General features: G+C 42.6%; 1 protein-coding gene across 1 annotated transcript; it reads right to left on the bottom strand.

Annotated features, from left to right (window-relative positions):
* Positions 1–1,148: 1,148 nt before the first annotated feature.
* T265_03545 (hypothetical protein) lies at positions 1,149–14,312 on the bottom strand (the record flags this gene model as incomplete). Its single annotated transcript, XM_009168057.1, has 2 exons — positions 1,149–1,392; positions 14,119–14,312. 2 exons carry the CDS (start codon positions 14,310–14,312, stop codon positions 1,149–1,151), a joined length of 438 nt encoding a protein of 145 aa, XP_009166321.1.
* Positions 14,313–27,826: the final 13,514 nt, after the last annotated feature.

The following is a 27,826-nucleotide window of genomic DNA, read 5'->3' as shown; positions in this document are numbered from 1 at the left end:
TCCAGACTGTTCTGCTTACTGGACGCGGGTAACCGTGACCTCTTCGGCCTCCATCACTACTGGCTTACTTGATGCCATAATAGGGTGACCGCGCATCTGTGTTCATCGGAATTACGCGGTAGGAACATAAAAAGAAATAAAGAGGATGAATTTTTGCCTCATCTGTTATACTCTCCCCTGGGTTAGCCAACATTCACGATTTACGGTGCTGGTTACTCCCTAGACAACGAGCGTTACATTTCCCGTAGTTTCAAGTGCATGATAACCGCCTGTTGTTTCGACATGCGATAACTGATCTCTTCGAACTATCCGGAACACCTACAATGCATAGCATGCACTATTCAAAGTTCCAGGTTTTACTGCTGGGTTTACCTCAGTGAGAGGAAACATCTAAAGCCTGCTCTCCCTCCTGAGGTCGTGCCAGAATGCACCTTCACCTATCAAAGTAGATCGTTTAACATTATTCTGTCAAGATGCAATACACTATTCATAGGCCTGCTAAAGAATTCGACAGCTCATGACTGGTTTTGCCCTTCTTGGGGCTCATCAGATAGGCTCAATCCTCGAGTTCCCGTCAACTTTAAGCCTTAACTGAACCCAAATTGTACGAAATTACCGGAATACATTCATTTGCATACCAATTCGATTTCCATGAGTGACTTACCTGGAACCAAGCTGAATCAATCGTTTATGATGTTTTCAAGCAACTGAATATTCTGTTCCAGGCCGTCTCATATTTCAGTTGACACGACATTCGAGATATCGTGATACATTGTATTGACGTAATACACTACTCATAAGGCTGCTGAGAACCTCGACGTGGCGTAGTTATGTAATGAAAAATAAATGCGCTTCACCTCCTAATGAGGTTGGCCTTGGTGCACCAGCTTTGCGTCAGCGTCGTTAACACCGTCCTATGTGCTATTCGCATCGGTTTGTACTTCTAGTTAGAAAAAACGATGTCCAGCAACTACGTAGTTTAAAGGCCATAACTTTGGAGTTGCTAGCGGATTGAAAAACAACAGGGACCTTTGATAACGATGCGTAAACTTTGGGGTCCTTATTTTCTGACCACTTTCATCTTGTGGCCGCAATTGTCGTTTGAGAAACCAACAGAAACAGGTCTTCTCTAGTTCATTTACGTCGAACTAAAAAAGGAATCTTGTGTATAAATCATTCAGTGAGATGGGCAAGTAGTGTGTGAGCATCAAAGGGGAATCCAAAGCCAGTTGGACCCGCCTTACAACCAGTGTCCAAAGCTCCATTGAAATGAGTTTCATGTTACCACCATGCATTGGAGATAATCGTTCAGCTAGAGCATCCTTTCGGTGTCTGGTTGCCGTGCCACCCAAAGGAAGCATGTGGGCTGGGATACTACCAGGTTGCCAAAGCCTAGACAGGGGAAGTCGAGAGGTAGAGGTCGGTTCGAACCACGGACCTTCCGGTCAGTAAATTCGCGCTCGAACCACTGGGCTATCTCGCCCCCACCACCATGTATTGCGTGTATACTTTGCTTGACTTGACTCGAGCCGCCTGATACACATCTTAACGGAGGCCTTTATTTTACAAGCACAAGGACTCTGGCTAAATGTTTACAAAGCAGTGAGTGATGGAGAGAGCATGGGACCAGTGTTTTTTAGACGTTTTTGATCTGTGTGAGCACATATGATTCATGTCATAAAACGTTTACCATCATGCACCGAGATACACTCGGAAAACTCGTATGTTTTATTGACATCGACAACAAACCATGGGAACGAGGTGGACTTCAGGATAATGAACTACTCCAATTTACAGAGCTACAAATTCGTTGTCAAGTGTAACCGAAATTTAGAACACGTGGTACTGAGTAGCTTGATTATGCTGTTCATGCACAGTGTTCCCTCTCTTCATTGTTCCTCTGTGTGAGGACTCCTAGGATACGAATGTTTTTGTTTTTGTAATCGTCTTTTCGATTCATTTACGCCTTTCGAACATGATGCACTTGCAGTTTCCTCCTAGCTAATGTGAAGCTTTCTGCTGCATTCCGACGAAGTCCGCAATCTCCGATTGTTTGTCAGCACATGATTGGTGAAACACCTTACAGATACAGACGAACAGCGAAACTAAGCACGTTAGCTTGTGCTTCAGCCCCAGTAAGGCTTCGGAGATATTCCACCAAATTCGTCCATGTTGGGGTGTCAAAAAACCACAGCAACAGAAATTTCGGAACGCAACAAGTCTACTCACTAATTGAGCAATTCCTTATTTCAAGCTCCGTCGTGAAACTCGAGTTTTCACTCACTTAGCCTGTCAGTAATTTAATACCATTCAATAAGCTACCTTTCAGTACCGCACCTTTGACACTAGTAGTTGTTCACATCCAATCAGACCTAAAAAACCAAGCTTTTTGGGTGATAAAAATGCACTTAGGTGATCAGTGCAAATAGACACAATCGTACCATCGTGTGATCAAATAAAATGTGTAACCAACCTCAGGCTTGAATGCAGGACATTCTGAGTGACTGTTTTCGAGGGTCAAAACTGCGATTTGCTCAATGAATCTTTGTAAGATATATATATATATATATATATATATATATATCAGGCCAAAAGTATCCAAATGCTTTGCTAAAATGTAAATCAATTGATAACAGGGATTACTCATTGATCGTGAATGTTGAGCTAATTGGCAACCACCTTGTAACCGTGATAGAGCAAATGACTAGTGATTACCGGACGGACGGAGATTTAAGTGCTGCAACATTAGAGCTAGTTGGATTGGTGTTTGCTGTTTGTTGAGCTAGAGCGGTGCTCTTGGCCAGGAATGTCTTCAAAGGCCTAACACGACACCAAGCAGGTCACCCATGCTTTCAAAAGCGTCCCCATTATGATGCCTAACCTAAGAAGTACAAAAAATAAACAGTCGTTTAACCCTAACACCCTTTCGACTCCTAGCTGCCATATCGTCCGAAGGAAGCATAAACGCTAAGCTACTGCCCAGGTCGCCCAAACCTAGAGGGCAGTAGCCGAGATGCCCAGATTATGTTTGAACCACAGAACACTCGGCCAGTAGATTTGCGCCTTAACCACTGAGCTATTTAGAGTTCGGAAGTATGTGGTAAAGGGAATCCACTCAACCAAAACTGAACGTTTTTGTTCAATTTTCGAAAGTATCCACTTGGAGTGAAACCTAAGCGTTTACAGCTTCCTTACATTCAGAGTTTGCTTCCGCTATCCAGTGCTTGGGCTACTTTGTTTTGTCGATTTTGGAATATCCAACCTCCATTTTAGCTGGATCAAATTTGCCTCCATTCATTCTGAAGTTTTTCTCCGGAAACCGTTTGGTGATCCAAGCCTGGTCCAACTAAGTACTCCTGATGCGTCTTAATTTCGGATGCAGGTATTCTTTCCGTTCCAGTTGTTTCTCTTGTCTAATGCTGTGACGTTGAACCTGCTAGGATCAAAGCATGGATCAGTATTCTTTGAGGTGAAAATAGGATGTTGTTCGCGTTTAATTTGATCAACCTCTGGATCATGGAAATCGGCTGTCACGCGCAACATCAATCGAAATGTCCAAGTCTTGTAGCAGACTTGGTAAGTCAGATGATTGACGAAGAACTGATCAGACCAGAGTGGTGCGAGTTCGGATATGCAAGATGGACATTAAAAGCCCAACGGTCATGCCTGTCTGTCTATAAAGAACTAATACTGAATAACACTTTTGGGTCGGAGCATCGACCAAACATTGAGCTGGTAGTTTTTGAGTTTAAGGATGCAAAATCAACAACTGCTACAACTGTTAACTTAGAGTGGGTATTCCAGTAGTTGACTTAAGGTTATTCTGTCTGTTGCGCATGCTTTTATGGTGAAAACGTGTCTCGGGATTTGAGTCGGCTGATCACTATTTTGACGGTTTGTGATCATACTCTATGAGTGACTGGGCTTTCAACGTTTGGAATTCTTAGGTTTCAGTGGCGGACCAGTAGAAGCATTCAGTTAGTGCTTTCTCTGTTAGATATGCTTTGATAGTGCTGCTAACAGAAGTTGTACGGAAATGGTCTATTGGAAATCGATCATATTCTAGCGCGCGCATTCACAAAGCGGTCAGCGCCAGTACTAAGGTGATGGACCCAATTTGTCCCGACCACAGCTAGTAGCTGTTGTACCACAAAATTTGCCTGAAACGAAGTTTTCGCATCCATTGTTGCGCCCGTCCTTACTATGTTTCACATTTGTTGACCTATTTACTGCACGCTTTGCGCTTGGTGACCTTTCTTTGCTGTCTGTGAAAACAATTTGGTGTCCGTGGTCGACACCCACGTCACAAAATGGTTTACTTTGATTGTACCGCGCGGGACTTGTGGTTGCGTGTGCTCTCTAAATCTGTCACGTGACGTTCACTGACGAATTGCATGATCGTGCGACGTTGCAGCTAAAGTGACCACAAAGTGCTACTGTAGCACTAAAACATCCAGCACCAGTAGATTCACCCAACGACTTTGCAGTTGATTTGAACCGCAATTCTCCGCGACTGGACAAATATGATTATTCTTCATTCAAAGGCTTTCTAGAGCCGTCAAGCCAGAAAATCACCTTTGAGAAAGTGAAAAATAACCAACCTCCTCCCATGGAAATAGTCGAACAGCTGTTGTGTGCCTATCTAGATCGAATTTTTGTGAGACCTGACTGGAACAATTATTCACATATGCTGAAGGTAATCGCAGCAATTGTTGAGATTTTGTTCACTCTTGAAAATATTACTTCACGGTGCTGTTATTCTAGTTGTTCCTAAACCTACAACAGCTTAAAAATTTCCAAGTATCTGTGCTTCTAGTACTTTAAAGGGATTAGTCGGAGCTGTTTCTTATAGGCCCTGAGCCACGGTTGCAGATCCCTCTTATGTGGCATTCAATCACCATCATATGTCCTAAAAACTCAGTGTTCTACATAAACCAGATTGCAAACTTTGGGTGAGCCTTTTACAGAACAGGACCGGGAAAAGTTTTTTTTCCTACAAGTGCAAACTTGCATTACTTTCAGCATATGACACTTTCATCTGTGCCTGACAAATTTATCGTACCCTGTTTCGGACTGCAAGAATTCAGTCATTCTCTGCACGCTTAGTATTCCGGAAAGACCAGTAATTGTCGAAAATTGTATGCCGTATGTAATCTCCCTTATGGGGCAGCTTTCCATTATTCGGCAGATTACAACTCCAGTCAATCTGTCGTGGTCACATTTTTTCAAAGGAATTGGAATAATCGAGGTCATGATATTTTCTTGACACAACATTGCTCTTGGGTTTGCTGAAATCTCTTCGGAAACCCAAGTCTGGTTTCGCTCTGCTTTGGACTCATCAGGCGGACATAGTCCCCGTGTTTCTGTCAACCCAAGAAGGGTAGAACCGGTCGTAGGATGTCGTTGAGTAATCAACAGTATTACGGGTAGCGTTTCTCCTAAAAGTTGTACTGCGATATAGCAAACATCGTTCTAACTGAAACATGAGGTCATCTTTGTGTAGCATATTCAGTTGAAGAACATCACATACTGCGTCTGTCGTTTAGAAAGCAGCCAGTGTGCAAGTGAGTGTAACAAGTGTGTGTAACAGTACGTTGTTTCATTATCCGTTCACAACGTGATTTCTTACTTGCCACAGTTGTTGGGCTTTCATATACCAAACCGTGCAGGGCATACCTATTCACCTGATAGCCTTTAGGAGCAGAAAGTGGTTGGTAGTGGAAAGCATTCCCATCCTGGTCGAGATTCATCGGGTCTATGTAACACCTATCCCTTTGGTTCGAAGTTTTCACCGCTTATAGCTGCCCCACGTGGTCACGTGCTAATGACGGATAAGAATCAGAGCGCTTTTCGTTTCGGCCCGTGGGAGGAATTTGTTAGTTTCTCAGAGGCCTCTACTGTTAACATCTTTAATTCTAAGGCTTGCTGCTTTTTCACGGGGATTGTGGGAAGCTTGGAATGTGCACGCAGCTGCTTTTGGGTAGTCCGGTTTTCCGATGATTCTTGTGCGTGTGCTGAAACAAGAAATAATTTTGATCTGTTCAGTGTCTCCCTAAAGTCTGCAATAAAGTCTTCGAGCAGGGGACGCTTTCATCCGATGGACTATATAAAGTTATCCTAGTGGCAATCTGAATAATACGGTTGAAAGATGAAGGCTGTGGGTCGGCGATATTTTGCTTTTATCTATTCAGGCGCAATACTAAAAACCATGAGTTTTACACAATGAAATAGGAGTAAGTAGCAGTAAACGGTGGGACGGAGCCAGTGGGCTAATCAGACCCGGTACTTTAGCCCAAAGGAAGCTAGTAATTTGTCCTTTTGTGCGCACCAGCTGGCTTGGTGTTGACTGGTCTCACTGAAAGCTAACAATTTTTGGTTGGGATCGCGCCGTCCTCTGTCCAGTGGCGATCGATGTGGCAGGTTTTCGGATCTCAGCTCACAGGCCGTCGGTTGATCGATCAGGACTCAAATGATGAGGTAAATTTTCTCAGTCGCGTTCTGTTCTGGCAATGTATGTTTCACCGCAACCGAATGTGTATGGTTACACAGTATGTGGGGCAGGAAGATTGGGTACAGTACGCGGCGCTTTTCACTTGTCTCGTTGATGAGTGCAGGGTTAGCTGAGTGGCTGGGTACGTACAAACGACTACAGTAGGTGATTTGTGCAGTAAGGCTGTAGTTGGGTGATCTCCCTTAAACTGCAATCTGCTAAAAAACTTTTTACTGGGTGGTTAGGCTTCTACTTGGGCCGTGGTGTGTTGTGGACAACTTTAACGGTTATTCAGGGAACTTTGCTAGCACTTTTGGAATTGGTATTATTTCCGGGGATTCTGAGTTCAAAACAAGCTCGTCTATGGGAGACCATCGCCTCTCGGTGAGAGGAATTTATGACCGATCACAACTTACCAGCTTACTTCGGATTGGAGAACCGGACTTGATCGGCCCACTATACGACTGGCACCGTTTCACCGTATTATTGCTATTTATTCCCGTTTTATGAAGCAAAATCTGTTTTCAGTATTGTGACTGAATGGATAAAAGCGAATTGTCGGCGTCCTACAGCCATTGTTGTCCTGCATTGCCTTTCAGGTGGATGGAAGCCACTCAATGTTTTAGGATTCTAGATATCAAGTCAACTTATCACACAAGCTTACTTAACTTTTGGGTTTGAAAAATCGATTCTTCTTCGTAGTTCACGTGAGTATATCTGCCCACAGAAGCATCACAGCGTGATGCTTGCCGTAAAATACACATGCTAGTATTGTAAACCTATAAACATATTCAACTCCCTGGGTGACCACTGAAACGTGATGTTTGATGGAAGTTGCTGTCATCCCGTCCAATAATAGCAACGAAGAGTTCGATACACATTGTATTCCCATTCTATGTTGACTGAACCGCAAGTCCAACTGAATATGTATTGTGCGCTGCCATTTATTCAGAGGTCATGGGCTGGTCGATGCCAAGTATTCAAGATGAAAACCTTACGGTCGCATTGTTCTGACTCTCTCGTAATTGCTACTGAATGGGATTTTTTTTAAAAGGAGGGTGCTTAAAGTAATTGCTACTGAATGGGATTTTTTTTAGAAAGGAGCGTGCCTTAAAGGGAGAACAGACAAAATAAATCGATTCAAAATCAGCACAACGAGTCTCAAATGCGGGCAAAGTGAAAAGTCCTATCAAGATCCAGTGGATCATCGGTTTGGGCAAAAGGATGTCTATGAACAACAATCTGTTAGTGACAGGCTGGATGTTTTTACGTTTTACCGGCTGCATTTAGACGGCCCGAAGAGCGTGGGTTTTGAAAGTTTTCCTTGCTGACAAAATATACTCCTGATATAAATGAAGTATGTGGGACAGTATTGCTGACACCTGTTGACACAACCGCGCCCAAAAAACAGGCTCTTTGTAGGTAGGTAATAGCCATTAGCGCTCTCTTCCGAAAGGACAAATAAAATAATTTGCAAAGTGTGTAGAAACAACGCTATCTTTATTAATTTTGGCAAAATAAGTGGGCAATCCATCGGGGACATGGGACGAAAAAACCTGTTCACATCAGATAACGACCACCCACGAGCATAGACCACTTTTGGCCTCCTGCAAGGGTGAACTTTCAAAGCCGGGCTGACCATAAGTGTATCGAAACCTCTCACGAGCCGAGAACAGAAAATATCTGAGTTGTTGACAACGTGTGAAAGCTAAAGTTATAGCGCTTACAAGTATCTTGGTATTTTCCACATTTCCTATTTTCAAATCATTGCGCCCAAATGGACCGTATAGAATGTGGCCAATGTAGCAATGCCACAAGTGTATGCAATATTTTTTTGGATGTTGAGGGAAGAAGTTACACATCAATCTCAAATGTTCGCAGTCCGGTTCGCTCTTTCCGCTTTCAGTTTAGTTGTTGAACGACACCCAGAAAAAAGTGGGAGCTAACTTATCGACTAATGTCATTTCCAATCAATCAACTTGCCTCTTCGGACGAATATCATAGGTCAAGACTGGACCGCGTTACGTCGAGCCTTTCACTTATGGCAACATTTATGCATGTGTTTTCTGTGTTATACTTTACATAATACTAGTATATATCACTTTTGATTACATTAAACAGTGATTATTTGGAAACGGACTACACCTGACCTAGTTAATATTCGAGGGAAGTTTCGTGTAATGCCAGTTTTTTGACCCGTCCAAGCAGGAACCCTACAGCTTCATGAAGTACAGTGTGTTACTCTCGGTGGAGTCCCCTCGATGGACCTACGAATGTCCCCTCCGCTTTCTTTTCCTCCTCGAAGAGAACTGCGATGGGAACATTCCGTGTCACCAAAATTTTCAGAGANGAGACAGGTGTTTCCTTTTAGCAGAGAACCAGAGAAAGAGGGTAACTGTCGAGTTTGCTCTCATATTTTTGATCTTTTGGAGCCATGGTCATTCGGAGACAGCGATGAGGGTGTTCCACATGTTAGTCGAGTCATTACTTAATTAGGCGACGGAAAAATCGATCACATTGCTCAAGCGTGAAAACGTTTACCTGTTCAGATGTGCTAATTCAGTGTTCGGACCCCGGCATGGCCAAGAATATACACTGTTGATGCGCTTTGAAAGAGCGAAACTCGAGTCTAGTGCTTCCAGCCTTTAGTGTGGACTCATAAAATTGCGCCAGGACAGGGCTTTTCAAAGGAGAGTGATGTGAACGTGAACTCTACAAATCGCAGAGCCACTTATCACAAATCAGTATTCGCCTTGTGGACTGGCCGATCCAGCAGTCTTTACTTCACTGCTCTCTCGACTCACCCACCGCGCTGTATATTCTCTTAGGTAGAGGTCACCATGTGAATCTGGACTGTGAATTTGGACGCTATGTTGTCTTTACACCACCCAAGTACTTAATCAGTTTGAGCTATCGCCACTTTTCCTGTCTGAACTTGCACGCCGTTCGTGTGTGTGGACCCCAGATGGGGTGTTGGACCCTGTGTGGCGAGGTGCATTTCCCGTTGAATCAGACAAAGCATGAGCAAGGGACAAGCTGCAACGATCGCGCCAACAAGAGCTTGAACACCTGTATCCGCCTGTAAGTACATACGGACGGATGAAGTTCAAGTTCAGACAGGTAAAATTCACATTGAGCTCAATTATGACTATACGGAATATGACATGTTCAAGCGTGACCCTAGGTTTGTTGGTCTTTTTGTCGATAGTCAGCGTGGCCATCCTTGGACAGATCCGATTCTACCGAGTCGCCTGGATGATCCAGAAGCAACAAGGACTCTAGGTCACACACTGGCACACATAGGAGCTTACCTAACCACTCCAGTCAGTATACTCGACTTCTCATTGCTGTATGTGGATGTCGCCTGAAGGGAAACGCTATCGGTTTCTAACTGATTACTTATCATTTGGTCCTGTGGAATCTCCTAGGGTCGAGAGCATCTTTTTCAAATAAATCCTTGAAACCAGGACGTCTTGGCTACCACTTGCTTTCCAAGCGTTTCGATAAAATGACAAGTCACTTGACCCCTTGGCTAATCTCCATCAACAACTGAGCATCATTTTCACTATCGCTACGTGCACGCTCCCCGTCATACTGATGAACTCATTGCCAAAAGAGGGAAGACACACCATCGGTGAAATGCTTATCAGAAGTAATAATCTCTATAGTGATACATCAAAGCCCAATGGAAACGTCTAGAACGTTGCCTCAAAGTGAGATCCCTCATTCATAAACGTGTTAAAGTGATGGCCAGCTGCAGCTTGCGTTAAAATGACAAAGTGGGTAGTTCTGTCTGCTGTCGGACGGGTCGATTCCCAAAGCTAAATCTGCACTATAGTGGACCTGTGTTCGATATCGTAAGGACAACTGCAGCGTACAAGAATTTATTTTTTTGAGACAAAGATCCCAAAGTATGTTAAAAATGGATGCAACTTTCAGCACCGTAAAATCATCCTTTGGGCAACCGTGAGCTCTAAAGGTTTGGCTCAGCCACATGAGCACCCTCGTTAGTACCGGCACTCCTGAACACAACCATTTGGTTAAGTGCTCCAGGTTCGTACCATCCATCTCTATTGTCGGGAGATCGTTTTGTGCACCCGACGCATTAGTCAGACGTGAAACTGTCAGGAAAGTCAGATTTTTGAAGATTATCCCAGAATGCTGGAAACCTACTGAGACCCTCAAACTTCACTAAACATCAATCAGACAGCCTTGGATCAAAGTCTGACAGTGCCCCCTGAATATATGGCGCGAGGCCGTGATGCTTATGCACGCATTGGTTTATTTGCAATAAGGCTATTGTGTTCCTTTCCGGCACTAGACACTGGAACGAGGACAGCAGTCATATTGGCGATGTCCGAATCCATGGAACGGTGACAATAACTGCTGATTATGGAAAGTAAAGATGTCTTTCGTATAAGCGTAGTACACTACTCATAAACAAGAGATTCAGCTGGGTTCCAGGTGAGTTTCTTGGAAAACCGATTTTGTTTGGTAAAGGTGTCTTTCATTCGTCCAGTCCCAGGAAGAGGCTGGACGAGGTGATTATTAAAGCGCAGAACTAAAGAGAATCTGTAGTTGAGTACAAATTAGTAAAGTTTTTGTAAGCGAAACACACACGTGGAAAGGACTATCACTTCTTCCCTAAACTCACTAATTTGGGGATAGATTTACCGCTGAGTGACATTCAAAATTATAGAGCACACTTGAAAATGCGGAAGACCAACGTTGTAATCCGATTCCACAATTTTATCATAGGACCGTCGACATCACTAGTTAGAGATAGCTACCTGATCTGGGTACTGACTTGAGTCTCCAAGCCCATCTTATTCAGAGGTGCACGTATAACCAACCAAACGCTTATTGTCTAGCGGTCGTTATGGACCAGAAAATAGCTGTGGATGCTAGCATTTTCTCAACCTATTTAGTGAAAACTGAATGCAACACAGTTTAGCAACTAGCAAATCAAATAAATCATCTAAATATATTTAACCCCATACGACTTTGCTAGTCCCAGATTGAAAGTTAAAAAAAGTTGCATCCAAACTCCAGGCCGAATGTTCCCAGTGAACACTGTCCATCACATTGTGGGTGTCCAACTTGCCATAAAAAAGTATATATCCTTTCCGGAAGTAGTTGATTCTAATTGAATCGTCGTGTGGTTTGTGAGAATGGAGACTCACTCCGAAGTACTTTGTTAATTTTGTCTAGGTGTCGTCAACTAGATTAGTGCTGGGTTGATAAAAATTTGAAGGAAAGGGATTGAAGACCGTTCATCACACTCGTGAGCAACATGATTTTGAATATAGCCTAGTGAATTGATTGGGGCGCACTCATATCACGTGCATTCGATTTCTTTTTCTAGCATTTTGTCGTCGAACCCATTTAATGGCTACTTCCGTTATGGTTTGCGCTCATGCTGTCCGTTTTCCTGACTTCGTTTGAACACTTTTCACAGTGGGGTTACGTAACAACATATACGAGATCATGAGAATATTCCTAACGGAAGATTGAGATATCAGCGTGTCATGACCGTTAACATCGCCCCAGAGCACTCAAATTTGACGAAACGATAGTAGCCCATTTCAATGCCCGTTAAGATATTAATTTGTGGTATACGTGTTGACCAGTTTCCTCTAACACTCGGGATCTCACAGTCATAAACAATGAATAGTTACTTGGGGAATTTGAAGTACCCGGTGGAACCTAAACTGGTAAACGGGGAGTAATCGGTATCAGAAGTAGTTTTCGGTGAAATTTCGCAGTTCCCAAGTCTTCAGCTACCGAATACGCCTTCTACCCACTCATCTATCACTAACTGACAGCAGCTGAATCATCGGGACATCATCATCGCTGCTCATCATAATCTTAATTAAAAGGAAAAACTCTAGTGTACTGGTTGTAAATACTGGTGCATAACAAACATAAGACCATGAGGAAGAAGTTGAAACAAAAGAACACGATGAAAGCCTGTAGAACAGCTCAATATCCTAATGGAAGGCGATCAAGAACAGCAGTGAGATAAACAAATCTGAGCGCAATTTGGGACGGAAATGTCACAAGCGGAAGTACATTCAACATAGACCCAAAACACAAAGACAGATAAATGTTAGTTAGACAGTCTGCTTGGAAAGTGACAGCATGATCAGCATTGAGGTCCGTTACGTGAGACATCCTATTGGGTGTCAACCACGTGGGCGGCAGTCAAGAAGGCGCGGTACACCACAGCACCTAGTTTGATTGTAATCTGTTTCATTCGGCGCAGTCCTGTCATGGCCCGTCCTTTTTGAATCTTCCAGGAACACCAGTTCGGAACGGAAAACATCGTCTTTTCTGGAAGATGTTTATTGAGCACGCCCAACATATATTGGCTTAATGAGTTTATTTGACGCTGCAATGATGCTGTCCCGTTAACAGGTACTCGCCTACGCTCCATTTCACCGTGTAAATGCTGCGGCCAGCTGACTGCTGCTATTCTAGGCAGGTTTGGAGCCCTCTGAGGTCTTCAACTCGGAGGGGCTAAATTTAGAAACCAGAGACAGTTGGTAAGCATACACGGCCATTCAGCTTCAGTTAATTTCGTCTTTGACACCACAGATAACGTTGCTCGAGTTTTGCTAATGCATGCACTAACTCCTACCGCAGTACAATCGCGCCTTATGCGGCAGCCAAGACATGCAAACCGATCACCGGTCTCACACTGTTCATATTGATGTTTAAAATGGACACTAGAGCACTGAGGCAAGATTTTGGACTTAGAAGACGCAAAAACAGATGAGGAAATGAGAAATTACCTCTGAAATTTAACTCAGAATGGATTGTGTGGGTCTAACGTCATCAAAGTGTGAAGCGACTAACCAGTACTAAATACTGGTGCCCAAATGCCATACAAAGCCTATAGGCCGACGCAGACTGGTAGTTGTAGAATAAAGAAATGGCGGCGTCCGCACAACATTGGTTAGCTAGTATTTCGTCAGGTTCCACTTTGATCCCTAGAATTCAGGTTCCTTGTGGAATCTTTCACTTTTTCGCGTATGTTTTGATGTGCCATTCTGTCTACACAGTTAAGAAGACGGCGAATGTTGGTCGCTGGTTTTCGCTATGCCGTTGGCTGCACTCGACCTAATGTAGAGATGTGGACGTTCGACCCTCTACCTGGTCGGAATCCTTCTGATTCTTTCGAATATGCGTCTCATGTGCCAGGGTTAGATGTAGCGAAATTAAGGAGGCTGGTAACCGCGCCGTGATGAGCGACAGGCTAATACCCGTATGGTCAGAAATTCTCTTCGAGCTAATTTCCGAGTGCAGATACGATGAATGAGTGGCTACAGTTCTCTGAAATACATTCTTGCTTCCAGATGTGTTGATACGTATTAACCAAGACGGAACACACGAACTCCAAAACCTCTGAATAATGTCACGGAAGCCTGTATGGCACAGTAGATCGACGACGTTCAGAACAAAATGCGCATTGGTATTTCATGAGCTGGGGGTCGAATTCGACAGACCATGGTTCAGTTTGGGAAGGTCAAATGAAAGAGGTAGCACAATTTGAGAGGTCCAACTAAATTGTTTTTGGGAAAAATCTGCTGGACTATCTTTATCATTTATCGGACTTCATAAATTACGTTGGATTGATTCCATAGCAGGTGGTCTCCTTGGTCCGGATTAGTTGAGAGTTTCTGTGTGCTCCGGGCTGCACAAGCTTGTCCCATTTTCGAACTTTCTGGTTCAATTCCAACTCTCTGATGCCTATCCGGCCATCTGACAGTCTATCTCCGTGCTCAGAATCGCCACAGGCACAGTGTCCAATATCATGCATAGCTGTAGTTAACTTTTCCTAGTAATGACCAACGTCTTCCGAAGGTTACACTAATAGAAGATTGTATGAGGAGCTTTGTTTGGTTTTTTCTTACTTGTGGACCACAATCCCTTTCTACTCCCAACCGGGTGGTGGGCTCCAGAGCTTTACCTGGAAAATTCAATGAAAAACTATACTGTATGAAAACATGATCGCAAAAGACCGGTGTATTTTGATGCACCAAGACTCGCCTTAGTTGAACTAGGGCATCCTACTTGCCCCTTGAAGTGGTCAGCTTCTACTAGCATAAACGAACTTTTCATTTTGGGCAAGAGAATGAATAGACAATGGTGGAAAGTGTCTTTAATATATCAGTGCTACAACTAGTTGGTGTGCAAGTGATCGTTTTCATTGAAAAACGGTTAATAAGCCAACCAGTGCAAGTTTTTATCGGGATGTACAGTGGGGCAGTAGAGATCTGACTTTTCACGGATATCCATTAGGAGAAGGATGGCTTAGCTCATTAAATGAGGATTATACCAAAACTAGCATAACCGGCAGCTGGAAACTCACTGGAATTCTGGGGTTTGTGGTGCTCCAGCCTTAGCTTAATCCTGTGTTCAAGCCTCCGAAACGCACAAATGTCTATCGATCAAGCCTGTAAAGTAAGCGCAAGAGTAGCCTGCTTACCAGTTCGCTAAGGAAGTCGAACGTTGCGGGCTGTGATAAAAACAGAAGAATGAGACCTGAATAACATATACGAAGTTGTACAAGCCAGCGATTGCAATGAAAAGAGTCAGCTTTCTTGACACCTGTCCAATGTGCCTGCGGATGTGAGCTATGGAAAAATGATTACTACGTGGGATAGGTAGACAGGCAATAGGTAGAAAAATATGTAGGTTTGCTACTTTCCCCCTTCTCGCTGATTCTGAAGGTAAACGTGTTTCTCAGTTGTCCATCATATTTACGTCAGTTATCTGGAGTGACGAACGCAATAAGTTCTTGATCTCGGCCAAAATGTGGCACACGCACGCTAGTTACCCTGAAGGTGACAAGTGGAGTCACTCATGCATTACGATCTAAGTAGATGTACCGGCGCCAATGCAATGCAACTGAGCCAGTGGTTCAGACTGCGAAGACAAAAGCACAGTGCTGCGCTCACGCCGAGGGGTTTTCATCTTTTAGAACTTTTTAATTTCACACCGAGACGATAAACCTGTTACCTGGACAATTGAGAATGGATTCCACGTACGCTGAAACTGCTTTCTGGCATATTTAAACAACCCGAAAACAAATATACACTAATTTAGTTTTTTTGAGAGACTCACCGGAACCCAGCCTGAATCTCTCGTTTGTGATGCTCTCAGGCAATTGAATGTGCTGCACCAGGCCGCTTCAGGTTTCAGTCTCTACGATATTCGAGATATCGCGATACATGTATATCTTTGTAATGTGCTACTCATAAGGCTGCTGAAAATCCGTCGACAGCCCACGACCGGTTTCGCCCTTTTTGGGGCTCATCAGGTAGGCGCAGTCCCCGGGTTTCCGTCAACTTTATTTCGTGCAATTTGGTTTCAAGCAGAACATATTGTTGACGGAAACCCGGGGACTGCGCCTACCTGATGAGTCCCAAAAACTTCGAAACCGGTCGTGGGCTGTCGAAGAGTTATCAGCAACCTTGTGCGTAGTTTCCTTTATGAAAACTGATAACTGTTCGTAGCATACATCTTTTGTAGTCATTTATTCGTGCTACTACAAGTGTTGTTTTCGGGATTAACTGCTCCAGAGATCCTGCAAAGAGGGTGCTTATATACAGGAACATCCCAAATATTTCAAGCGCATTTTCTAATGTGAAAATTTTCTCCGCGCAGTCCCCGAGTTTCCATCAACCTTATGTTCTACAGTTCTCCAGTTTTTATCTTCAGTTTCTCCACGTGAAAATGCCTTATGTAAGACAGACGGACCGCCACAGATCCAATATAAAGTCTTGTGATCGGAACCGCGAGTGTCTGATGCTTTATCTCAACGCATTTTAAACGGATCATTCCGACTAACGAACGTTCATTGGTATGACATTAAAGGTAAACATCAGTATGTAACTTTCGCATATGAAAAGTGAATTCTCCCTCTTCTGCGTTGGATAATGACCTTTTGGCGCCACTTGTGCTATTGTTCTGAGTACCGGACTTACTCTGCGTCAAACTATGCATTTTGATGTACATTGATCAGTGGTGGTCTGTTCATGACCAGAAGGGAACTGATGGCCAGATGGGTTAAAGTATCCTTTGAATATCTTGGACTATGAGCCGTTGACAGTATAAAAACCATAGGTGAAGTGTTATGAGTATTCTTTAGGTAGCTAATTCGACTTCACCAACAAGTCTCGGTTATGGGGTTGGATGCGCATTTTCGTTTCACCTGGCGAAAGCTCTAGTGAACTTTGTTACAAAGTGATTGTTTTCGCCTAACTTCCCGTAGTGTTTTTTACTTATTGATGTTTAACCACATTGGCTGAGTTCGTTCACATTCTGTGGACGCTGTTGTTCAATCGTAGTTGATACAAGCAATAAAGTCAGTAATATTGATCGTTTGATTCCTTGTCTACCGACCAACTAGAATGGAATATTAAGCCAAGAACAAAAGGACCGGAAATTCGGTCATTCTATTCGCATGAGATTAATTTTATTCTAAACGCAGTCAAAGTGATTGCAGAACAGAAAGCGATTGAAAAGTAAAATATAGTTCGAACGAATACAATCTTTGGTTAGAAACAACCCCCGGTCACTTCTTGGATTTGATTAGTTTCACTTGGGTCAGAGTGGAACTGATGTACTACGGATAGAAAGTCAGTTTTTCTAGTAATTTCTTGCTTGTGTTTTCAGTATGTTTCCTCGTTTTGGACTTGCAGTAAATCCTCAACCTAGCTTGTTCATGTAACTCGGATATCCTAAGGGAAAACATGAAGTGAGAGCTAATCACTCAGATGAGCAAACGCTCGAGGTCGAACGGCCAAGGGCTCAGCCACTCGTGAATTCGAAACTCTGAGTTTCGTGAGATGCACACTTGTGACGATCCCCATTAGGGATGAATCTACTGTACAATATTTTTGGCTTTTCAGCTTAGACTGGCCTCACTGATAGGATAAAATCTCAACTGACAACAACACCTGACTGGTGTGATTTACCTGACTATAGTTTCATCCACTGGGAACTAATCATGTTATCTATCTGCCAAGTAGTGGATACTTTTAGCCACCACCTTGATCTTGCCATCACCAATAACAAAAAAATTGTATTCCTGGAAGCTCTCATTTAAGCTGACTACTAGTTTCCAAATGCGCCACACCCACTGTAATTGTAAGTAGCTCGCTGATTTATTCGAAAAGAATAACGTTGGTCCCAAAATCATTAGGATTTGATAAATTTTGAGGGCATAGCCGGATCGTTGGAAATTTTTGCCCTTTGCCCTAAGCAAGTTCTCAACACAAGCCAACCAGTCCCTGTGACTTCACCGCCGAAAAAAGCAAGTGACGCTAAAGACACTGTTAATCAAAGTTTCTATGCCACAAGCCGCTACCATGTGGAAATTTTGCACAGTAACTTTGTGCAGAAATTACCTGTGCATGGCATAGGTGAAGGAACCGCTTGCCTTTATAGACGTACAGCATTTCCTAATGGCATTGTTAATGGTATGCTCCAAACCTAGACATGGTGCACTTGGTGTATGTGGTCTCCACTCTGGAGCAGAACTCGAATTCACTCACCAACAATGTTCTATCAGGAAGGCAATCTCCAAGTTTGATAGGAATGTACATTCAACCGTTGTTAGCTGTCACGGTATTGAGGTAAACGAGTACGCTCGGTCCGTCTTATTGCCCTTTTTAGCTAGAATAATCATTTGCCCAGACATGGAGCAAGCAGTCACGTGACCTGACCGGTTTGGTCAAGATCAAGGTCAGCAACGGCAACAGATTTGCGCTCAAATGCTCCCTTCCGTTTCCCATGACAACAGACCCGTGGACCCACATGACTAAGTCATGTGGTGTCACTGTGTACTTTCTGCCTTAGACGCAGACAACAACGTAGTATGAAACTGGGACTCGGGGGTAAACAAGCTCGATAAGCCAACGAGATGACTTGCAACTGGGATGATTTGAGTAAAGCCTGGGAAGCAGAGACTGAATTTCCCATTCCACTGGTATGATATATTATCTATACAAGGAGCTCCTGACTTCGGAATCATGAAAGTAACAAAGGCATACATCGGACCCAGACGACGGTCGGACTGATAAGGAAGAGAGAATTTATGGATCTGAATGGCGAAGACCAGGTTGGCGAGAGGAATGGACGCAGTATGTATCGGATGCACTGCGACTGTTTATGGATCACTCACTGCATACAGAGTACCACCCTGTAAAGTAGTGGGGCGTATATTGTGTAAAATAGAACTACTGTATGGGAAAGACAAGGATATTCTATGAGACAAGCTCTTCGGTCCTAATAATCCCTGACGGATAGAAGAAACCGTCTAAGCATTTTTTGACAGATAATAAGCGCAGACAACTTGTTTGTTGGTCTAACCTGGTTGTTATGCTTCTATTCTGAAAGCGTAAGTTTACAAAGCATGAATTCGAATGACGACAATGATAACTTATGACTCACACAAAACTTCAAATCATGATGGTTCCCCGCATTCGACGAAACAGCCACTATTTCCACTTATTTATATTTAGTCACATGGGTCTCCTTAGGTCATACGTTATAAGGACTTCCGAATTGCGAGAACAATACATGACAATGTATACTCCGTATTGTCAGATATGCCTTGAAACGGTTCGAAAAATGCAGGGTTCGTTCTCCTTATCAACTAGTGGACCAAATAACCGGAAAGTATCGGTGGATAAACCGAAATGTAGCAAAGTCACCCTTGGAATCATGTGAATGCCTCGAGACTTAGCTGATTTGATTTCAGTGAGTTTAATAACTATGAATATGAAAACAGTTATTTTATTGCTCATGGGAACAGTTTAGGCAACCTTGTGGTGTAAGCATCAAACTTTCTTGTATTTGAAAATACCCATTTGGACCCCAAAATATGCAGGTGATATGCCCATGGGGTTCAGGACAGATGCCCACTACAAATAAAATCGGAGTCCGGAACAGAAACTGATTTTCCCGGTTGGTGAACTAAGCATAGCGAGTGTTCACCTCCGTATTCTTGCAATGCATAATGCAATATACCTTTTGCCGATATCGAACGAAAAATTACAGACAAGATTCTCCTACCTAAATGATGATTTGCATTTCTCATTAGGGTCTTGCTGATATTAGCTAAAAAAAATTAAACTTTTTTGATGGCCAATAATGAGTCTGTTGATGAGTCTGGTCAAAAAATCTAGGTAACGCTGATAGTTGTATTCAAACGACACGAATTGACTCAGTTGGAGTCATCAGTCAGTCGATTGAAATATTTCTTGCTGTCATCAATGGATCGGTTGGCCGAATGAGTATTCACTCAGTCAGACAGTCAGCCAGTAATACGACGAATCAGTTAAGCAACCTATCCACCTCTCCGTTTATAATGTGAAGTTTTCGGGTAACACCACCAGGACATTGTGGATTAGGGTTAAGTATGCCGATGCATGGATGTCGTAAAGGTGAATTAGGTAATGGCACCACTCCTGTCAGTACATTTGAACCGTTTCCACATCCAAAGAGGATCGGTTGTTAGAGATGCTCTTGTAAAAATCAGTTAGTCATTAGATAAACCAAGCAATATATGTGGGTATCCAGTCATCTGTCAAAAGACACATTCATCCATCACCTATCTATCTATCTATCTATCTATCTATCTATCTATCTATCTATCTATCTATCTATCTATCTATCTATCTATCTATCTATCTATCTATCTATCTATCTATCTATCTATCTATCTATCTATCTATCTATCTATCTATCTATCTATCTATCTATCTATCTATCTATCTATCTATCTATCTATCTATCTATCTATCTATCTATCTATCTATCTATCTATCTATCTATCTATCTATCTATCTATCTATCTATCTATCTATCTATCTATCTATCTATCTATCTATCTATCTATCTATCTATCTATCTATCTATCTATCTATCTATCTATCTATCTATCTATCTATCTATCTATCTATCTATCTATCTATCTATCTATCTATCTATCTATCTATCTATCTATCTATCTATCTATCTATCTATCTATCTATCTATCTATCTATCTATCTATCTATCTATCTATCTATCTATCTATCTATCTATCTATCTATCTATCTATCTATCTATCTATCTATCTATCTATCTATCTATCTATCTATCTATCTATCTATCTATCTATCTATCTATCTATCTATCTATCTATCTATCTATCTATCTATCTATCTATCTATCTATCTATCTATCTATCTATCTATCTATCTATCTATCTATCTATCTATCTATCTATCTATCTATCTATCTATCTATCTATCTATCTATCTATCTATCTATCTATCTATCTATCTATCTATCTATCTATCTATCTATCTATCTATCTATCTATCTATCTATCTATCTATCTATCTATCTATCTATCTATCTATCTATCTATCTATCTATCTATCTATCTATCTATCTATCTATCTATCTATCTATCTATCTATCTATCTATCTATCTATCTATCTATCTATCTATCTATCTATCTATCTATCTATCTATCTATCTATCTATCTATCTATCTATCTATCTATCTATCTATCTATCTATCTATCTATCTATCTATCTATCTATCTATCTATCTATCTATCTATCTATCTATCTATCTATCTATCTATCTATCTATCTATCTATCTATCTATCTATCTATCTATCTATCTATCTATCTATCTATCTATCTATCTATCTATCTATCTATCTATCTATCTATCTATCTATCTATCTATCTATCTATCTATCTATCTATCTATCTATCTATCTATCTATCTATCTATCTGTCCAACTCTACTATTCTTTGGCTGTTTATCTTCAATTCTCGTTCTCGTTTTGGAACACACTTGTATGGGCATCTTGCTTTGACTCCCATATGACGAACTCATGGACGGCACATTAGACGCCCGAAGTTAAACCTGAAATTTTCGGCTTTAAGTTTCAAAGTGATTCTTGCTTTTAAATGTGCGTCGGTTTTAGGCATATGGCATGCATATAAAGTTGTGCTGTGTACATTTGTGCTATTCTGCTAACACTACTGTCACAAATCAATTCACATAAAAAGCATCAAGCCACAATGATACACCTCACATTCACCGAGACTGGACTTAGGGAATGAGGCCAAAATACAGAACAGTTCCTCATTTGTGAGGCTCCTCATTTTTGGATGTCTGCACAAAGTTTGTCCTGGTTAATAGTGCGAGCATTCTTTGCCTTAGGTGTAACTGGACGTCGCCCATTGTGTTAAACCTCGATAGTTTAGTCTGCCAGAACAACCTAAGTAGTCCAGAGATCAGGAATCAAACTTAGACGTTGATTCACGCAATTTGTACTCCATGGCGGATAACATTCCGGCGTCAGGGATCCAGGCCGACACGTGCTACCCAGATTTAGGCCAGTAATCTTTGATATCACGTTTTGTCTGCCACACAGAAGGACTAACAATAAAGCCTGAAAAAAGATGTGATATGGTTTCCACAGACAGCTCTAACCGATTGAAAGATCATTCAAACGACACTCAAGAATAAGTACGTAAGTTATTGACGTTGTTTAAGCAGCACCGAGCTAAGGAAGCCCAGGGCTTTTATTGTTGCTTTAAAATTCTTGTTGCGAAACGCAGTTTAGTAGTAAAGCGTAGCCTGAGCGTGCAAAAAGGAACTAGTTCACACGTCAAGAAAGTGAATTCACACGGCGCTTGTCTCTGTACGATACTCTGTACTTGCGAAAATTACTTCGAGGCACCCAACGTGTCTCTTCGGCGCTAATGCTTCCACTGAGAAAGAAGAGAAAGAAGAACTGTATCTCGTGCTGCCTGAAATAACTACTGAAGGCTCATATCTGTCCAGAGGTTCTCGAAAGTTTTCACGAAAATACGATATGAGTCTCCATTTCATTTTAATCGGATGCCATGGATATCACTACCCTTGCATACTCACATGCTGAATTGTATGATGATCGTCGGTCTCCTCAATCTAGGCTAGCGTTTCTCCATTCACCGAAACGTGAATAAAAACCCAAAACTTACAAAATGCAACGCGAAAACATATCGTCCCCTAGCATAAAAATGGTTCGGAATTGAGTACTAGACTGTGTTGTTTCATCATATTTCTCAGATTCACTATTTTCGTTAGGAACTGAAAGTGTGTTATTTCATTCGCAAACAAATTTGGTTTTGCGAGAGACTCACCTGGAACTCAGCTGAACCCTCGTTTGTGGAATGCGCTGAATGTGCCACTGAATGTGCTGCACCAAGCCGCTCCTTGTTTCGTCTGGTAAGATATTCGAGATATCGCGATACACGTATAGACGTAATACACTACTTGAACATAAGGTTGACGAAAACTCGCAGACTGCGCCTACGTGATGTGCCCCAACAAGGGTGAAACCGGCCATGGGCGGTCGAAGAATTTTCAGCAAAATTATGAGCAGTGTAATACGTCTCTGTGTGTAAATTCCCACTGAAAAATGTAGTATGTTGTTTCGAAGGCGAGTCAAGTGCAGCCGCGAAGCGGAGTTTAGCGTGTCAAATGTACCTGTGACAAAGTGGTTCGCGCGATATTCAACTCATACATCTATGTCGGTGCTAAAAGTTTCCCTGTTGGGACATAACAACTTGAGAACATGGAATGCGTCTTAAGTTTGTTCCTGGGGAATTTGTCCTATTGGACTGCTTAGAGGAGCAGAGCATTATGTTTGAATCGAAGCTGTTAACTTTGTCTTTATATGAATGCCCCAATCTAACACAAAACTTTAAAGGAAAATGTTGGTAGCTCAGGTATCGTAGATGGTGGTCGTTGGCTTGTTCGCTGAGCTGGGCAATTTGATTGCAAACGTTTCATCACCAATCGAGGTGACATCATCAGTGCGTTTTTGTGGAGCGTACAGCGTACAGCGAACAAGCCAACGACCACAAAACTTTAAGGTATTGACTTCATATGACGGGAACAGTGAAGCGGAAGCAACCTTCACAATGTGGAAGTCGTAACTTTTTACCTTCGATTCAATTTAACCGGAAGAAAATCTAACCGTTTGATAGCCAAATAGATCGGATGATTAATTTACCGACGTTACGTAAAACTAACATCACAGTTGTCTCCTTCAGAGGAAAACATCCTCAAGAAGGTGACCAAAATAGCCTCATGCGAGGACGAGTCTCCACATTAGGTAACATTTCCCGAAAAGCTAGCTGTTAAAAAAAACTTCAGTCATCTCGCCATTCGATGAAATTTATCAAGATTAACAAACTGAAAACTGAACATATAAATTTAAACAGGCGATACCAGTAAGTTTATCAGGCCACCCTATGTTCAATACGTCACCATCCCTGCCGATACTTTTTTCAGTGATTCCGCTGTGACGCTTTCTTCCTTAATGGGATATAGGTGTGCTGCATTGAATTGAATTTCACCGTCCACTGAGTACCAAAGCAATTGTATGGCATGATATTCCCAAAAGAACCGAGTTGTTGGTGCAATCTGGTGCAGTCGCAGTCACGTAAGCGACCATGAAGGGGGAAAACAGATCTCTCTGGTTCCAGCCCTAACTTCTTGAAAATAGTGCGATAGAGAACTTTTGAAGAAGGACTGGAATGAAAACTGCTTTAGGGTTTCTGTCACTAGAAGACATCAAGATCCTATACCGAGTTCAGCAGAAGGTAAACACCCAGTCGATCGAACAAATAAATGTTTACTGCAAACTGATATTTCAGGCGACAGACCCGGCACGCATTCGGGATATCGCACCCAACGGACGGAAATTGCAAACGAGATTATAGCAATCGCAACTTGTGTGCGACTTCTGCCCTTATTTAAACTGCCGATTTTCTGTCCTTCTAGATGGGGTAAACAGCAGAAATGATAATTAATCTGCTCGGTGTAACGATAGTTTGTGGAATATTTTCATGCATATTCTAATATCCAATCTATTTTCGATGAATAAAGATATACAGTTTGCCAGGGTTTTCAACGCGAATGGAATGATTACATTCCATGTTGCGAAATAACTCAGCGTTTCTCGTTGCTGAACTTGTAGTTCATGAAAGTGTCTATCTGGGCTATGCTTACTAGCTTAAGCAAAGATTCCCACGTTTGTGTGCTCAGGACGGTATTAGTCTTTTGATCAACATTGTCACTTCAAGTCGTTCACAAGATCTTGTGATTTCCCAGACAAACTTTTTGCTGTGGTCGCGATCAAGATTTTCTGTTGGTGGTTTCGCACCTAGTCACTGAGTTGCTGTATATTATGATCATCGTCATCATCATCATCCGAATAATCATCATCATCATCCGAATAATAATAATAATAATAATAATAATAATAATAATCCTCATTAGCAGCAGCATCACACTCACAGACAGCAACATCAGTGTTGGTACTGATGCTTCACAACCGCACAACCACAAGTTTTATTTCAATGCAACAATAACCTTGATTTGATAAGATGATGAAGTGGGCGAGGAATGGGCCTGGTGCTGGCGTATCGCAAGCGTTCTGAGGTGGTTACATCTCCAGGCGCGCAGTCAGACAGTATGGAAAGAAACTGACAGCATGGACGCCACTGACGTGGTCAGCCACATGATCAGTCGCTATTTCATGTAAAGTCCCAGCCCAAGCGCGGGGGTTATGGAGACTTCAGTGTGCAAGTTGAATCGCACCAACAACATCCAAACTCTTTGTAATCTCCTTCACATCTTTCTCCCATGTCATATGCAACAACATCCAAACTCTTTGTAATCTCTTTCACATCTTTCTCCCATGTCATATGTTGTCCATTTCGCGATTTACGCCTTCCTAAAAGAGGCACGCAGACCAATACTCGCCTCGGGAGACGGTGAGGTGGGCATGCGCAGCACATGACTGAGCCACCATAGCTTACGTGCTGGATGCCTTCTCTGACTGAAGTACCTGCTGTTTGATAATTATCTCTTTATGAACTGCATGGCGCCATTTGATACGAGCAATACTTTTGAGACATTGGTTGCAAAAAACATAAGAACCCTCATGATATCTCTCCGCGGACGCCATGTCCCACAACCATACAACAACTCAGCCTTTACAGTAACAGGATATCCTTAAGATCCAGTGAACTACCGTTTCGCCGCTAGGACTGACATAAGTCAGGAAAAGTGATTCTGATCTTTGAGATTCATGCACTGACTTCATCAGGCACAGTTCCATCAGGGCCAATACCAATACCGATGCATGTAAAATTCACCACGACTTCTAGTTCTGAACCATGAAACTTGAAGATACAAGGCGGGTACTGAAAGATAGTCGTCGGTGGTCGTCAGTTTACTCAACAACGTTTGTGCTTCACTTTCGTTTCCAAAGATGAGAATGCTGTCGTCCGCGTACTTCAGATCGACAAGGTTCTCACCAGAAACGAGTTGAACACCGAAATATTGAAAATCTTTCGACTTTCGCTTCATTATTTTACGGACGATGAAAATGAGCAAGAACGGAAAGAGGGTACATGCTTGTCAGGCACCATTCTTTGTAGAGAACCCTTTAGTGAATTACGCATACACTCTCACACGCCCAGAGGTGTGAACAGAAAGAACGGTCTATCTTCAAAAACTTCCGGGACACCCTTTTGAGAAAGTGTGGCGAACATCACTGACCGATAAGCAGAATCTAACGCAGCTTTGAAGTCAAAGTACGCGAAGACTGTGGGTTGTCTGCTCTATAGAGGCAGCCTCTGTCCGGTCAATATTGCACTCGATGCTCACCGGTTAAGGTTTTGGGCGCCGCACCAATACGAAGAAGAACGAGTGAAGCCAGCTGCGTTGTAACAATGGAAGTCAAACTGATACCCTTTGGTTACCGCATTCATTGCGAGTAACCTTTTTGAGGATGGACACTAGTATCGACTCGGCCCAGTTGTGTCGGACGGTCCCTTTCCTGTTGAAGACCGGCTTTCTGGATTGGAGAGAGCAGGCGATCACTGAACCATTGTTCTGTGTACCCAACAGTTCAAACCTCCTCCTTTATTGCATATCACAGAGGAATTTTGTCCCCTGATAGTTTCACTGAAGACCAGGTGAGTGAATCAAGCGGAACAAGCTGCACACTTTTCCAGCATTTTTCACATCTTGCATTGCTTCGGCTTTTCGGGTCCGCTAAGATTCCTGGTCTGCGGGTAAACTCAACTTCACCTGGCATCAGATGGTGCTTCGGGTTCAGTTGTGGTTGCAACCAAGAGGAATCTGTCGGCCTGACTTCAGCAAAGCCGCGGTATTAGTGGAGACCTAATGTTAGGGTGAGGCTGGCTGCAAAGAAATGGTCTGTGACTGAAATATATCTGAAGCGAACGCTCTCCATTGTCCATGCATCTTGGGTTCAACCAAAATCGACCACCCAGTTGGGTCTCGGCAGCTCTTAGTTTATCTACCTGAGTGTCCATGTTATTACCAATTACAACCATGCCTTGGCTTTTGCTCACTGCAAAAGAGCACCTAGAGCGCCATACAAACTGTCCTCAGCAGAATCACAACTACATTCCGTCTGCGAGTAAGCAGGAACAAGAAGCAGAAGTAAATGGCCCTCAGCTTCTCGAAAATCTTCGCGAACATTGCTAAACAAATCGACCAGAGGGTATCCAATCAGGTAGAGAAGCTTCCGTTGGGCTGCTCAACATTGCACCCAGAATGGTATATCCAGCTGCAGCGGCCTGCGCGACACCCGAGGTGAGCAGCCATAAGCTTTCTCTGTCCTTGTTCCTGACGGACGGTGTGCAGCAATGCAACTATGCTCCAAATTACAAGCAAAGCCCCTTATTGTCCTGCTTGGTTCAGTATGCGAACAATAAAAGCAGCTAAGTACACCTGTTTTTCGGTTTGAAAACAAATTTCGAAGTGTTTAGGGTTGTTGGTGACGTCAGACGTGCAGAAGCTGTAGGTGAGCGTGATACAAGGCTAAAAAGACAGTCAGAAATCCAGAGAAAATGTTCCGATTGGGATAGATTAGGATAGAAGAGGAATATGTGCGTGTGAAAATGGAGATTTCAACCGTAGCACTTTTCGCCTCACCACCCTGTTGTGTGAAGCAAGTAGGGTGACAAGACTGTTGACAACACGCGACTGCTAATGTGGCATTATGATAATTCTGGTTGTGACGTTCATGGTTGTACACGCAGTGGAACACTGTCAGAACGTCCACACATAGACAGAAGTATAGGTAACGTATAGAAACCGTACAATAACCACCAGTGTTAGACCGTGCCTATCAACAGAGAACCTGGCTCCTAAGCGAATAACCAACCACATTACCTGCAATGGTTTTACTGGACATGGTTGGGCCAAATAGTAGTAGAT

The sequence above is a fragment of the Opisthorchis viverrini genome, assembly GCF_000715545.1.
Source record: "Opisthorchis viverrini unplaced genomic scaffold opera_v5_51, whole genome shotgun sequence".
NCBI classification, from domain to species: Eukaryota; Metazoa; Platyhelminthes; class Trematoda; order Opisthorchiida; family Opisthorchiidae; genus Opisthorchis; species Opisthorchis viverrini.
The sequence above is the reverse complement of the archived record's forward strand: the minus strand, read 5'-3'. Positions and strand labels throughout refer to the sequence as shown.